At 36.6% G+C, this 15314-nt stretch overlaps 1 protein-coding gene across 1 annotated transcript; it reads left to right on the top strand.

Annotated features, from left to right (window-relative positions):
• Positions 1-5052: 5052 nt before the first annotated feature.
• Positions 5053-9151, top strand: LOC110607112 (UDP-xylose transporter 3). The gene is made up of 8 exons (XM_043953631.1): positions 5053-5202; positions 5282-5483; positions 6175-6359; positions 6674-6741; positions 7432-7564; positions 7971-8132; positions 8221-8493; positions 8606-9151. Exons 2-8 carry the CDS (start codon positions 5363-5365, stop codon positions 8720-8722), a joined length of 1059 nt encoding a protein of 352 aa, XP_043809566.1. The 5' UTR covers positions 5053-5202; positions 5282-5362; the 3' UTR covers positions 8723-9151.
• The last annotated feature ends 6163 nt before the right edge of the window (positions 9152-15314 follow it).

The raw sequence follows: 15314 nt of genomic DNA on the forward strand, positions 1-15314 counted from the left end.
ACATGAGGGGTTCGGCGGCCGAAACTCCCTTCGGCTGCCGAACCTGGTTTCTGCCAAACGGCAGAAACTTGGTTCAAATGAACCTCCTGCCTCCCAAAACCATAGATCATGCATATTTCTCAACCAAAACACACATACAAGTTCCTAGGGGTCTCAAACATGCATATACCCCATCTACAACACTTCATTCACACACAATCAAGCTACATTGCTCAAACATCATCAAAACCCATAAACTCAACATATGTCCTAACATGCATTTCTACCCATAGATCTTACTTAAAACTTGTTTAAAACATAAAAAGGGTTCAAGATCGACCCTTACCTCTTGAAGAAACGAGAGGAAAGCGATCCTAGCTTGGAGATGGAGAGATTAAGCTCTTTGAACCTCCAAGCACTCAAAACTTGCTCAAAGCTCACAAATCTTCAAAACAAAGTTATAAACTTGTTAAAACCATGAAATATCTAGAGGAAACACTCAAGATCGAGGGAGGAACGGTGGAGACTCACCTTGGCCGACAATGGGAGAGAAAAAGCTCGCCCATGCGGACCAAGGGGACCCTTTTATAGTGGCTGGCCAGGCCACGTTCGGGGGCCGAATGTGCCTCCGCATCCATGCAATGTTCGGCGGCCGAACATAAGGTTCGGCGGCCGAACCTGCACTTCCCTCACTTAGACTTTCGGGGGCCTAACGTGCCTCCCAAAGTCCATGCATGTTCGGCGGCCGAAAGTGAGTTTCGGCGGCCGAACCTGGGTTTTTCCTTAAAGAATTTTCATGCAAAAACTTATTTAAAATCATACTTAAAACATTAAAATACATGAAAACATTTTATAAAAACATGCTTTTACCCTTCTAGAGGTTTCCGACACCCAAATTCCACCGGACGGTAGGAATTCCGATACCGGAGTCTAGCCGGGTATTACAGTCCAGGTTCGGCCGCCGAACTTCAAGTTCGGCCGCCGAACATGGCATGCATGCGGAGGCACGTTCGGCCCCCGAACGTGGCCTGGCCAGCCACTATAAAAGGGTCCCTTAGCCGAAAACGGGCGAGCTTTTTCCCCATTTCCGGCCAAGGTGAGTTCTCCGCCATCCCTCACCGATCTTGAGTCTTTTCCTTCAGATCTTTCGAGTTTTTCACTAGTTTTCATCTTGTTTTGAAGATTTCCGAGTTTTGAGCAAGTTTTGGAGCCTTGAGGTTCAAGAACTCAAATCTCTTCCAACTCCAAGTTAGATCGCCTCCACCCTCGATCTTCAAGAGGTAAGAGTCGATCTCTAGCTTACTTTATGTTTTAAGCAAGTTTTATGCAAGTTCATGGGGTAGAAAATGCATGTGTAGCTTATGTTGAGCTTATGGGTTTTTGATGTGATTTTGAACAATGTGGCTTGCAAATGTATGTTTAATGTGTTTTAGATGGGGTTTTAGTTAGTTGATGCCCCTAGGAACTTGTATGCTTGTGTATGAGTGTTGTAGAATAGGTTTATTCATGTTTGGATGAGATTGGAGGCATAAATACATGGGGGAGCTGAGTTTCTGCCATTCTGGGAGAAACCAGGTTCGGCAGCCGAAGGAACTTTCGGCCGCCGAACATGCTTGTGGAGGCAGCCTTCGGCTGCCGAAGCTTGCCCCCGAAAGGAGACTTTCGTCTCTGTCTGGGACTTTCGGCCGCCAAACATGCATGAGTTTCGCCTCTGTCTGGGAGTTTCGGCCGCCGAAGGTGCCGCCGAACCTGCCTGACTTTCGGCTCTGGAGGGACTTTCAGCCGCCGAACCTGCCGCCGAAAGTGCCCTGTCTAGCCCTTTCTTGCATGTTTTTCTATGATTATTCCATGATGTTTTAGGGGGTTTTTGGGGAATAGTTTAGAGTTATGTTCAGGTATGTTTGGTCCCTCATTTGAGTCCGCCTGTGTAGGTTCGGACCTGAGGAACCGAGGACCCCAGCAGTGAGTCTGTCGCCCCAGTGCCTGGTCAGAGCTATCCAGAGGTGAGTGGAATAAACCTTTACGTTTAAAGTAAATAAATTTCAAAGTTTTGAGCATTGTTCATGCATCATGAATGCCATGTGATGAATTAGGTTGCTTGCATTAAAATTCACGAATATGTTGCATTGCACATTTTGATGTTGATGTGGATGAATGTTGAATGATCCATAGCCCTCGATCTATGATATGACGATATGATATGTACGGTACGGAAAGTAAGACCAGTGGGACCCATTCTACGTTCGCTGGCACTATGTAAGGGAAAGACCAGGACCCATTCTACGTTCTGGCACAGTTGGACACTGTTATGTTATGATATGTAAGGGAAAGACCAGGACCCATTCTACGTTCTGGCACAGTTGGACCATGTAGAGGGCTATTGGTGACAAGTTCATCCTTGATGTGATTAGCTGTGATGTGATGCATTTCATGTTATCATATGTTTTAATTGTTTTATTATTCTGCTCATTGGGCTCTAGTAGCTCACCCCTCTCCCAATTTCCCCAGGATTGCAGGTACAGGGTAGACCAAGAGGTTTACACGAGTAATGAAGTCACGTGAATGTAATAGTTAGTGTGGACATGATAGATGTATTAATGTTATGTAAAAGTACAGTTTCAGTCATGTAATGATATTGAGGATTAGATATTGTGCTTGACATTGTGTATGAGGTATCCCTTTTATTACATGATCAAAAATGTTTTATTATGTTCATGAAAGCCAACTCATCTTATGATGTATCGCCCATTGGGGCATTGATGAGATCCCACAGAGGGATCATGATTATGATTATGGCTATGTGCAGTGCATGTTCAGGTTGAGTTGGATGTATGAAAGAAAAGTTTTAAATTTTTATGTATGTTGTGATCATGTATGGGATTAAACAGGTTTTCAGGTCGCAAGTCAGGCTTGCTACGGGTCTTGGCGGCCTTAAGCTGACCCGGATCCTAGCGCCGGTAGCGGTCCGATTTTCGGGTCGTTACACCTGCACTACGCCCCTGGCACTATGTAAGTGAAAGTCCGGGTGTGGCCTGCACTACGCCCCTGGCACAGTTGGACATGCATGTTATGATATATGTAAGAGAAAGACCAAGTGTGGCCTGCACTACGCCCCTGGCACAGTTGGATTATGTAGAGGACCCTTGGCGACAAGTCCATCCTTGATGTGATATGGTTGTGATGTGATGCATTACATGATAGCATGTGTTTTAAATGCTTTTATTATTCTGCTCACTGGGCTCTAGTAGCTCACCCCTTTCCCCTTATCCCCAGGTTTGCAGGTACAGGGTAGACCAGGAGGTCAGCAGGAGTAAAGTCTGTTTTTATGTAATAGTTAGAAGTTGTGGACATGATGAAATTGTAATGTAACGTTTTATGTAGTCATGACATGTAAAATGATATTGAGGATTAGAGGTTGTGCTTGACCCTATGTGTATGGTATCCCTTTAATGCATGATCACTATTATTATTGATGAGATGAGTAATCAAGCTTAATGTATGTTATTGATACCCCATTGGAGCATGTGAGGAGGGCTCCAGTGTGAGGTTTATGGTTATGTTAGTGTGAATGCACAGGTTAAGCTTGATTTATGAAAGAATAAGTTTACATGTTTATATATTTGTATGATCATGTATGGGATTACACAGGTTTACAGGTTGTATGTCAGGCTTGCTATGGGATCCCGGTGGCCTTAAGTCGATCTGGATCCTAGCGCCGGTAGCGGTCCGATTTTCGGGTCGTTACAATAGTAATGGTAATCCCCTTTTTGTACATGATCTTATGTTAATGTTTTAATGATGAATTATGTTGAATCAGGCTTAACATTTGATATGTTGCCCCACTAGAGCATTTGTTGAGGGCTCTGGTGTGAGGTTTTATGTTTACAGTTATGGTGCATGCACAGATCAAGTTTGGTGTATAAAAAGTTTAAAGTTTTTATGAATGTGGATCATGTATGGGATTTTATCAGGTGTACAGGGTGTATAGTAGGCTTGCTACGGGTCCTAGCGATCTTAAGTCGATCTGGATTCTAGCGCCGGTAGCGGTCCGGTTTCCGGGTCGTTACACTTTTTCTTTATCCCCATGCTAGCACCATCTAGTTTATTAGTCCTTGCTCTTATAAACTCAATATTAGAGGATTTTCAAGCTTTTCAGTATGATGGAGAACTCTTTTGGACCATTCTGGTGAGAATTAGACTATGCAATATATTTTTCTCACTTTATTGAATATATAGAATGCATGTGTAATAAAGGAGTATTTGAATTTATCCCTCCAAATCCCTTTACTACTTTATCTTGTATTGCTCTTAGCTACATGGAACTTTAGCAATATGATATTTTTATTGCTCCTCCGTCATGCAACTCTCGATATCAGCCTAGATAGGAGATCTGGTTACCTTATTCTCATCCAACCTTGAAATTTAATATTGATGTGGTCTGGAAGGACTAGTTTTCTCATACTAGTATTGATGTGATGGTTCAGAATAATAATGGAACTCTATTAAATAGGTGTCAAATGCATTTGGTTCTACTTTCCTTTGATAATAAAAGTTTGTAACTCTTATTGTACTGTTTGGACAATTATCAAATGTATTATTATATAATTAGGTAAAAGAAAACACCTACATCAAAATCTTATTAAATTATATCAAAATTAAAAAAATATAATGATTTAGTTCTAATTTCTAAGTAGATTTCGAGTCAAAACTCAAACCACACATCCCTGTTAGGGCTGCCATTATTAACTAACACTCGGCACGTAATTAAAGGCGTAATAAGTTGAATAATCTGAAAGAGACAACTCTATTCAATATGAGCGTATTAATGAACACAAACGATACCCACCTTATATGTTTTTTTACTGGCGGTTAATTCTGTTAATTTCCTCAAACTTACTCTCCACCGACCACCAGTACTGAGCAGCTATGCCAACTAATACGGTAAATTTTTTTTTTCAAAAAGAATGCTACACGTGATTTGATTTATTTATGGCCAAGCCCATCGTTTTTATATTAATTTCATTTTAATCCCCGCAAGCAACGGCGGGCCCGTCAGGTCCTTCTTCTTGTAGTCAAAAAATGAAAAAAACCCTTTAACCAAACAGCATTTATTTTTCTCTCATTTTCTTTCTCTTTCTCTTTCTCTTTCTCTTTCTCTTCATTTTAATTCTCTCTTACTTTCTCTCTGCTTCACCATCCGACGATCTCTTCACCTGAATTTGGGTACGGATTTCTATCTTTATTTGTACTTCTTTTTTCTTTTGGTTGCTCTGTGTGTAATGTTGGGTTTTGGGATTGATAGATCCGGATCAACGAGGGAGTGAATAGAAGGGAATAGCGACAGACAGGAAAAGAGAAAGAGGGGAGAAGAGAGAAAGTGAAGATGAGTGAGAACCAGAGGTTCCAGCTGGGGACTCTGGGTGCTCTGAGTTTATCAGTTGTATCGTCGGTTTCGATTGTGATATGCAACAAGGCTCTCATTAGTTCTCTCGGTTTCACTTTTGGTAAGTAATTTTTCATTACGTCTTTGATTTTGGGGCGATTTATTACCCTTTTCTTTGAAACTATTTTGTGCACAGATATATTCATTATTAGATCAGTCAATCGTAGTGCAGTTTTGTTTTCAAGATCAATTGCTGTACTATGTAATTTTGTTCTTGTTGAATACTTCTTAGATCTAATGTGAATGTTGCACCAAGAATCAACTTTGGTACAATGCTGCAGTTATTGCTTTATAATTTTTGTCTAATTTATTTTTCCAGTATCGATTCATTAAACCCGCATGTTTTAACATCCAAATATCAATGTCCCATTTATGCTATTTGCTATCAAAGCCTAATTAACTTTGATCTCATGCTATTTATAAAAGAAAAGAAAAGAAAAGAAAAGAAAATATACATTAGATTCCAAACTATGGCTTATAAATGAGCACCTAACATTCCTTTTCTCTTGTACTATCATGAAACAGGCAGAACTTGGTGGCAGTTATAGTCTTATAGGAAAGGGATAAATGCCCTGAATGCTTTTTTTTATTATTATTATTAATCATGGAAGAAGGAAGCTAGTACCTACTTTTTTCTCTGCATACATTTAAGTTGAATAAAAATGTTTGTATTTTATGATTGGCATGTACTATTTCCAAATTGATCTATTATTTATTCTAATTGAAATTATGGGTGTTACGGGTGACAACAGCCACAACATTGACAAGCTGGCATCTCTTGGTCACATTTTGTTCCCTTCATGTGGCATTATGGATGAAATTGTTTGAGCACAAGCCTTTTGATGCAAGAGCTGTAATGGGATTTGGCATATTAAACGGGATATCCATTGGGCTTTTGAATCTTAGCTTGGGTTTCAATTCTGTCGGTTTCTACCAGGTAAGGTTCTTCTTTGGCTGCAAAGAAGATCCTGATTTTTGTTTCTCAACTAGCATACTACCATGATCAATCAATTATTATGTGATCTGTTTTTATTTTTTATTTTTTTTTGATAACTGCATCATGATAAAAAGGAAGTCCTGTATATGTCCATCCATCTCCCCCACCCCACTCCCTAACCCCAACCCCCCCCCCCCCCCAAAAAAAAAAAAAAAGAGAATATCTTGTTCGCTTGCTGCTGAATAATCCAAGTTGCATTTTATTTTAAAATTTTATGAGCATCACATTCGGAACTTTATTTGTGACATTTTCAGATGACAAAATTGGCAATCATCCCATGTACGGTCCTTTTGGAGACGCTTTTCTTCAGGAAGAGATTCAGGTCCGTCTTAATTGTGCTTCTTTGTTTGATATTATGAGTATATTTTGTTAGTTTTGGTATATAAATGGTGTCAATTTCTGTGTGCAAGTCAATCTCTTATACCCACAGCTAGTTGGAGTAGACTTTAGTTTATTTTGTGTCGAGGCTTAAATTTGTGGTTAAGTGAAAGAAAAAAAAAGGGAACAGATTGCTTGAAGGCATGTGCAGCTGATAGGGATCCGTTAGCTAGTTTGTCCTCTATTTTGTTCCATAGAAAGTGAAGACTTCTCCAAATATTTCTGTGACTCACCTCCTTAGATGACACCATTTTAAGATTCTTTATGTGATTCTTTTATTTGAGACGGTCTTACATTTGAAAAGTTATAATCATATATGTACAATTTCATAGCTTATTAATTTTTTTAACCTTTTTTCGTGGGCATGCTTTTGATCTTTGTTTGCTCATCTCTTCAATTTGGAATGAATCTTAATTCTATAACCTTTTTATGTCTCAGTTAGAGACCTACGTGCATCATCTTCACTTTGCTAGTTTTTCGTAGAACCTTTGGCTGCAAAATGTGTCTGTTAACCTAAATCCTGGTAGCCATACAGTTTTGTTGGTCAACTGGGGAGAAGAAAAAAAATAATTTAATTTTCTTTCAGCTGTTTTTTGCTAGTTACAATTATTTGCTGATACTTGCAATATTGCAGTCGGAATATCCAGCTTTCATTGGTTATCCTTCTTATGGGTGTTGGAATTGCAACCGTTACTGATCTTCAACTCAATGTCCTTGGTTCTGTCTTGTCTATGCTTGCGGTGGTTACGACTTGCGTTGCTCAGATTGTATCCTTAGTAAAAGCACCTTTTTTTACCTGCAAGAGAAATGTTACCAATAGTCACTTTAAGAAGTGACTGTCCAACACTCTTCATTCTATTGGTTGAAGTGTATTTATTATGTTAATTATTATTTTCTCTCTTTAATTGATCATTAATTATTATACATTTCAACCAATAGAATAAAGAGTGTTGGACAGTCCTTCTTCAAGTGACTGTTGCTAGCATTTCTCTTACGTGCAATTTCCTTACTTGTTTTTATGCATTTTTATATGTCAGTTTTTCTCAAAACAAAGTGTGTATAATTGTTATTGTGGTCCAAATTTTCACTCATTATTAGTATAGTTTGTCCGCCTTTTCTTGCACTTTCTTCTGCTTCTTTTGAAGTGGTAAAACCTTAACCAGTTTATTTCAGATGACCAATACTATCCAGAAAAAGTTCAAAGTCTCTTCGACCCAACTTTTATATCAGTCTTGCCCCTATCAGGCATTAACTTTGTTTGTTATTGGTCCATTTCTAGATGGTCTACTAACTAATAAAAATGTTTTTGCTTTCAAGTACACCCCTCAAGTTCTGGTGAGTATTCGAGATTCCTGAACATCCTTCCTCCTCTCTCTAATTTTTTGCTTCTAATATTTCTGCAATATGCATGTTTTGGTGGCAGTTCTTCATAGTCCTTTCCTGCTTGATATCCGTCTCTGTGAACTTCAGTACTTTCCTGGTAATTGGGAAGACATCCCCCGTCACCTATCAGGTTCTAGGGCATCTGAAAACATGCCTAGTTTTGGCCTTTGGTTATGTTCTACTTCGTGATCCTTTTAGCTGGCGCAACATTTTGGGGATCCTTATTGCAGTAATTGGAATGGTACTGTATTCTTATTATTGCACTGCTGAGAATCAGCAGAAGGCCAGTGAAGCATCCGCAAAATTGCCCGAGGTAATTCACAACTCTTTCTCTTCAAGATACATATACAAGGGTTTTCATATTTATCACTATAATTCACATTCTTTTCTCAGACATTTGATGCTTTCATTTTTCTTGGTTTTAGGTCAAGGACAGTGAATCTGATCCTTTGGTTGGTGTGGAAAGTGGAAGTGGAATTTTAGTTGATGGTGTCGCTCCAAAAGCTCCTGTGTGGAGTTCAAACAAGGATCTTCATGCATAAACCTCAAAATTTTATGAAATTCAAATTCACCTTGGATCAATATTGGTAGATGGAACTGTTTCAGCGATGAAGATGTTGCTGGGAAGGGTGTTCATATATCGCATGGCGGCTGTTGGGGTATTCTGAGATTGTTACTTATACTAGACCAAGTTGAAGGAAATTGTCCAATTACATAGCATTTTTGGTTATTAGTTTTATGAATCAGGCATGGGACGGGATGATACCAGAATTTTATATGTTAAAATGTATACTTTTGTTCCCCAATACTAGAAAAAAAAAGGGAAAAAGGGAAATTTTATTAGTGTTCTTTCTTTCTGTAATGTTCCTGCTAATCTCTGAAGAACGGAGGCTTCTTGCTATTGACTATCACCTGTTTTGTATCTCTCATTAATGCATAGCAGATTCAAGAATTTTAATTTTCTTTCTAAAGCTTGCTTGCTGTCTTTTTTAGCAATTGAATTGAATGTGTTGATCGAAGATGCTTTCGTTTTCGTCAGTGTTTTTTTATTTTTTATTTTTTATTTGATAAAAAGGCATGTAATTTTTCAGTTTTTCATTTTCTATTTAAAATTATGTTTTTTTTTATTTTTTATTTAATAAAAAGATACGTAATTTTTAAAAAATTAGTGGGGTTGCGTTTTTATTTTTACTATTATTAAAAAATGTTTTAAATAACAAAAAATTAAAAATTAAAAACTACAAAATATTGATTTTTGTGTTATGAATTCTATTAAACCATCATTTTTTTACTAACTTTTATTATATCCCATTAACAATTTTAAAGTTTTATTTTCATCGGTTAAATTTATTTTTTTAAATATATATTTATTTAATTAATTTATAAAATATATTTTGTTTTATTATTTTAAAAAAATTTAATAAAAATTTATTAATTGACTCGGTCATTTAAAAAATATATTAAAATATTTTTAAAATTTTTAAAAAATTTACTAATTAACTCTTTTGTTAATTTTAATTATTAATTATTTTATTAGTTAATTTTGTAAAATGAAAAAATTTATTAATTAAGATTATTTTAATTTTTATTTGCAAGAAAAAATTACTATTTAATTTCTATAATATGAAAAAATTTGCTAGTTGATATTAATTTTAAAATATATATTAAAATATTTTTAAATTATTAAAATTATATTAATTAGTTATTTTATTAGTTTTAATCATTAAATATTTTATTATTTAATTCTTCTAATACGAGAATATTTATTAGTTAATCCTTTAATTTTATAAAAATATTTGTTAATTAGTCTCTTCATATTAAAAAAAAATTTAAATTTTTTTTGCAATACCTAACATCTAAAATTGATGAAAGATTAATTAATAGATCTTTTAAAATTTTAAAAATATTTTATTATTTTTCAAAATTAATGTATTAATTAGTAAGTTTTTCTATATCATATAGATATTAAAAAATAATTTTTTATTTTTATAATATTTAATGATTAAAATTAATAACAGAACTAATTAATAGACTTTTTAAAATTTTAAAAATATTTTAATATATTTTTTAAATTAAAAAACTAATTAATAAATTTTTCTTTATATTTTATAAAAATAATTTGTTATTTATTTTTATGTTTAATTAGTTATAAAATTATTTGCATTCTTATTTTATTATTGAATATCAAATTTAAAAAAAAATTATTACTTTTTTATATAAAAATTTATAAATTTATTTTTATACAAACAATTTTTAAAAAATAAATAATGAAAAAAATAAAACTGTTTTTAATTTTAAATAAATAAAAAATAAAAGTTCTGAGGTGGTATCGAACACACCCTACAACTAAAAGTTTTTTTATTTTTTGAATAGGTTGGCAGGATGGGAGTCAACTCCAGAATAGAATAGTCACGGGTTCCCTTCTATAGCTCGGCAACCCATTCAAAAATTAGTAGATAAAAGGTAAACTTTTACAATAATATATAATTATAGCAAAATATTCTAATTTTTTTTTATCACAAATCCTAGCTAGATGCAAATTATAAATTTAATTAAAATTAAATTTTATAATAATGATAATAAAAAAATCTAAAACTTAAATTTCATTACACATGTAAATAGTAATTCATCCAATATATATATTAGATGAGTTTATTTTCATTTTGAAAAATGTCATTATAATTTTAAAATAAATTATCATCTTAATTGTAATTTTGATAGGTTTCTAAGTTAACATAAAGGCTAAAATATTTTAAAAATAAAAAATTTTAATATTTTTATCAATTTTAGCTAAATATTTTTTTTTAATTTTAACATGATTATTTATGTTACAATAATCAAAGTTATTTAAAGATTTAAAGATTGAGAAACTTTCAACTTTTATCAGACACGATTTCTAAATCAAATTTAATTATTTTAAAAGAAATAAAGTGAAAAATTTATTATTTAGTCTTTAAATATTGTTATTATTAACGGTACTTGATTTTTTATAAATTTATTAAAATATATTTTTTTTTTCGTCAATAAAATAATTATTTTATTTTTTTTATTAAAAATAGATAAATAACGAGGAGTAGAATTTTAAAATTTAATTTTACTTTTAAATAAAACTCTTTATTTACTTTCTGAATATTGTCATTATTAATAAGTCAATACATGTATTTTTAAAAATCTATTAAAATGTCATTATCTTTTTTTAAATTTATTAAAATATTTTTGTCTTTAAGTAGAATAATGAGTAATTTAGATTTTTGCTATATTTTTAATGGCAAAAATAAACGTAAGGACTATTTCGTTGATAAAAATAAAATATAAAAACGTTTTAATATGTTTTTCTAAAAATGTAGATATTAACTTATTAATAATGATAATACCTAAAGATAAAATAGTAAATCTTCCAATAAGGTATTTGAGTTAGAGAATGTTGTAAATGATGTGTGGCTAAATTTGTATTTTCAAATAGAGAATAATCAAAGTTTCAATTCCATTATTCATGATGTAATACCCGGCTAGACCCCGGTATCGGAATTCCTACGTTCCGGCGGATTTTCCGTTGGAAGTCGGGATTCGAGGATGTCGGAGCTTGCCCTAAGGGTATAAGAAAGGATTTTAAGATGTTTTTAAGTGTTTTTATCATGTTTGCATGTTTTAAAATGTTTTGAGTTAAGAAAATTGAGTTTTGAAATGAAAAGGCCAAGGGGACAAAAGCCAGGTTCGGCCGCCGAAGGTGAAGTTCGGCCGCCGAAAGTTGCATGGTTTCGCATGCACGTTAGGCCGCCGAAGGAAGAGTCGGTTGGCCACTACAAAAGCCCCTTTGCCCGAGACTTGAGTGTTAAACACTCTGTTTTTGGGTCAAAGGTAGGTTCAAGCTCTCCTTGGTGTGATTTCTCATGTTTTCCTCAAATCTTGCATGTTTTAACTTGATTTGAGTTTTGTTTTAGAGATTTGAGCAAAAGGAAGCAAAGTTGAGCACTTGGAGATTTTGAGTGAGTTTTTCCCCATCTCCAAGCTTGGATCATCAATCCTCTAGTTCTTCAAGAGGTAAGCATGGATCCGCACCTTCCCTTATGTTTAAAGCAAGTTTTAGAAGTTTTAAGAGAGTTTTATGGCATGTTTTGGGGTATAAGCATGAGTTTGAGCATATGTTGATCATATGCGTTTTGTTGTTGTTTTTGAGGCTTGAACTAGTTTTGAGGCCTCTATATGCATGAGATAGGTTATATGTTAGTTGAGAAGTGTTGGTATGCATGTTATGGGTGTTTGATAGGATTTTGGAGGCTGAGAGCATAAGTGGTGCTCGGATTCTGCCTTTCTGGAGAGTCCAGGTTCGGCCGCCGAAGCAAGGTTCGGCCGCCGAACCCCTTGTGGAGGCAGTTTCGGCTGCCAAACCTTGCCCCCGAAAGCTAGGCTTTTGGGTGAGAAAGGGACTTTCGGCCGCCGAAAGAGGGAGTTCGGCCGCCGAAAGTGCATGAGTTTCGTCTCTGAACGAGGCTTTCGGCCGCCGAAGGTGCCGCCGAACATGCATGAGTTTCGTCTCTGGAGAGGGGTTTCGGCCGCCGAAAGTGCCGCCGAAGGTGCTCTGTCCCGCCTTCTTTTGCCCATTTTTCCATGCATGCCTATGATGTTTTAGAGGGGTTTTGGGGAGATATTAAGAGTTATGTTTAAGTAGGTTTGGTCCTCATTTGAGTCCACCTGTGTAGGTACGGACCCGAGAGACCAAGGAGGCCCACAGAGTTAGAGTTACAGAGACTGCTCAGCAGTTGCCAGAGGTGAGTGGAACAGAACTTTATTTTAAAAAGTTAAGAACTGTTTTAGCATGATTCATGCATCATTAATGCCATGTTTATGTAGGATGCTTTGCATTAGTATTCACCAAGTTGATGCATTGCATTATTACTTGTATATGTGGATTGGACCGAGGCGATCTCAATAGCCCATAAGTCTGTCATTAGTGTATGTCCTGTGTGAGCTCCTTTGGGGCCGGGCATTTACCTTGGATGAGTCCTGTGAGAGCCCTTATAGGGTCGGGCACCATGAGTAGTTAGTGAAAGACCTGTGTGAGCTCCTTTGGGGGCCGGGCACTGACAGAGGGAGTTTTGGGATCATGTCCACTCCGAGATGTGAAATGTTTGTGCAGTGATGCATCATATGATAGCATGTTTTAAATGTGATTTTTCTAGATTCCGCTCACTGGGCTTTAGCAGCTCATCCCTCTCCCTAACCCCATTTTTCAGGGCCTCAGAGAAGAGAAAGAGAAAGAGAAAGCAAGGGTAAAGGCATATGTAATAGTATAGAATAGTGGACATGATAATGATGTACAGTACAGAGTTTATGTAATGTATAGAAATGATGTAATAGCAAGTTATGTATTGAGTTATAGAATTGTGCTTGGCCCTAGTGTATGTTTATCCCTTTGCACATGATCATTTTATGATTGAGATAATGTTGTTATGATGCGCTAGGCTTGGTGCATGGTAGTCTTTCTATCTCTGTAGTTACTGTATGGTACCATAGCAGGTATCACTCTTCGAGTGCATACAGACAGAGCATGCATAGTCCAGGCTTAGTTGATGAGAAAAGTTTCAAGAAAAGAAAAGATAGTCAAGCAAAGAAAAAAAAAAAAGAAGAGTAAGTAACAGTTTTAAGCTTAAGTATGATCATGTATGGGTTTTATCAGGTACACAGAGTTGACAGTAGGCTTACTACGGGTCCCGGCGGCCTTAAGCCGATCTGGATCCTAGTGCCGGTGATGGTCCGGTAAGCGGGCTGTTACAGATTGGTATCAGAGCATAGGGCCTCTAGAGTACAGTGTGCTGAGCGATTAGAGATATCTCACATCGGAAAGAGGTTGTTTTAGAGGGCAAGCACAATAGGAAGATCATGTCCACTAGGATAGGATGTTGAGTCCTGTCTTGATGTGTAATGCCATGAGTTTATGCATGTGCATTTAATGAGATGCTATGCGATGAGTTGAGTGTTCATGTTGTTACATGGATCCTATGATGTTAACGTTCATGTTATGTTTTCAGAAGCTAAGATGAGAGGAACCCGTCGATCAGCTAGATTGACTGGAGCTCCGCCCGAGAATGAGGGTATGGAAGGGCGTCCCCCTGCTTTGCCAAGAGCTATGTCCCAAAGGGCAGGCAGAGAAAGATCATCAAGGGACCCTAGAAGGTCTTTTGATGAAAGCAGGAGGGAGACAGAACAGAGAAGAAGATCTAGTGATACAAGGGAAGAGATGGATGTGGATCCAAGAAGGGATGGAGGGTTAGGTGTTGGCACTACAGAGGAGGATGTGGGATCATCACAGGGAGGCGGTCAGGCCTCGGGGTATGGTTATCCACCCCACTATCAGCCCTACCCACAGGGCCCAGGATATTCGATGGGAGGTACATCGGATTATCCTAGTTTTCACCCATATCCCACATATATGCCTTATCCACCGTATTACCCCCCATATCCACCATATCCCATGTATCCACCCTCACCTTTTTACCCCAGTCCAGCATACTCTACACCAGAAAGTTCTGCACCTCCCCCACCACCACCAGTGGTACAACCAGAAGCCCCAGTTATCCAAACACCTCAACCTGGCCCATCTGAGAGGAGCAGGGTAAAGATGACTGATTACCTAAAGTTAGATGCTCCTAAGTATCAATCAGGAGATGATCCGTTTGAGTACATTAAAGCAGTCAAGATGATAGCAGATGAGCTAGGGGCAGATGATACCAAAGCCATTCAGATGGCAGGGTTCATGTTAAAATGTAAGAAGGCGAAGGAATGGTTTGGCGTCTATGTGGACCCTAGGTTGGATAACATGTCTTGGGAGGAGTTTGCTAATGAGTTTGCCGGATGGGCATTCCCAGATAGTTCGAAAGAGCTAAAGATGATAGAGTTTGAGCAGCTCAAGCAGACTGAGGATATGAGTATTGATGAGTTTACTGACAGGTTTCTGGAGTTGTTGCGGTATGCAGGACAGGCCTATGATACGGAACAGAAAAAGGCTAGGAGGTATGCTATGAAATTGCATTCCAGGTATTCCTCTTTGATCCATGCAGCCGAGAGGGAGAGTTTCCACACCGTGGTGGATTTAGCACGGAGGATGGAGGCTAGTGCCATTATACAGGGTACAGT

This window comes from Manihot esculenta, chromosome 18 (genome assembly GCF_001659605.2).
Source record: "Manihot esculenta cultivar AM560-2 chromosome 18, M.esculenta_v8, whole genome shotgun sequence".
Taxonomy (NCBI): domain Eukaryota; kingdom Viridiplantae; phylum Streptophyta; class Magnoliopsida; order Malpighiales; family Euphorbiaceae; genus Manihot; species Manihot esculenta.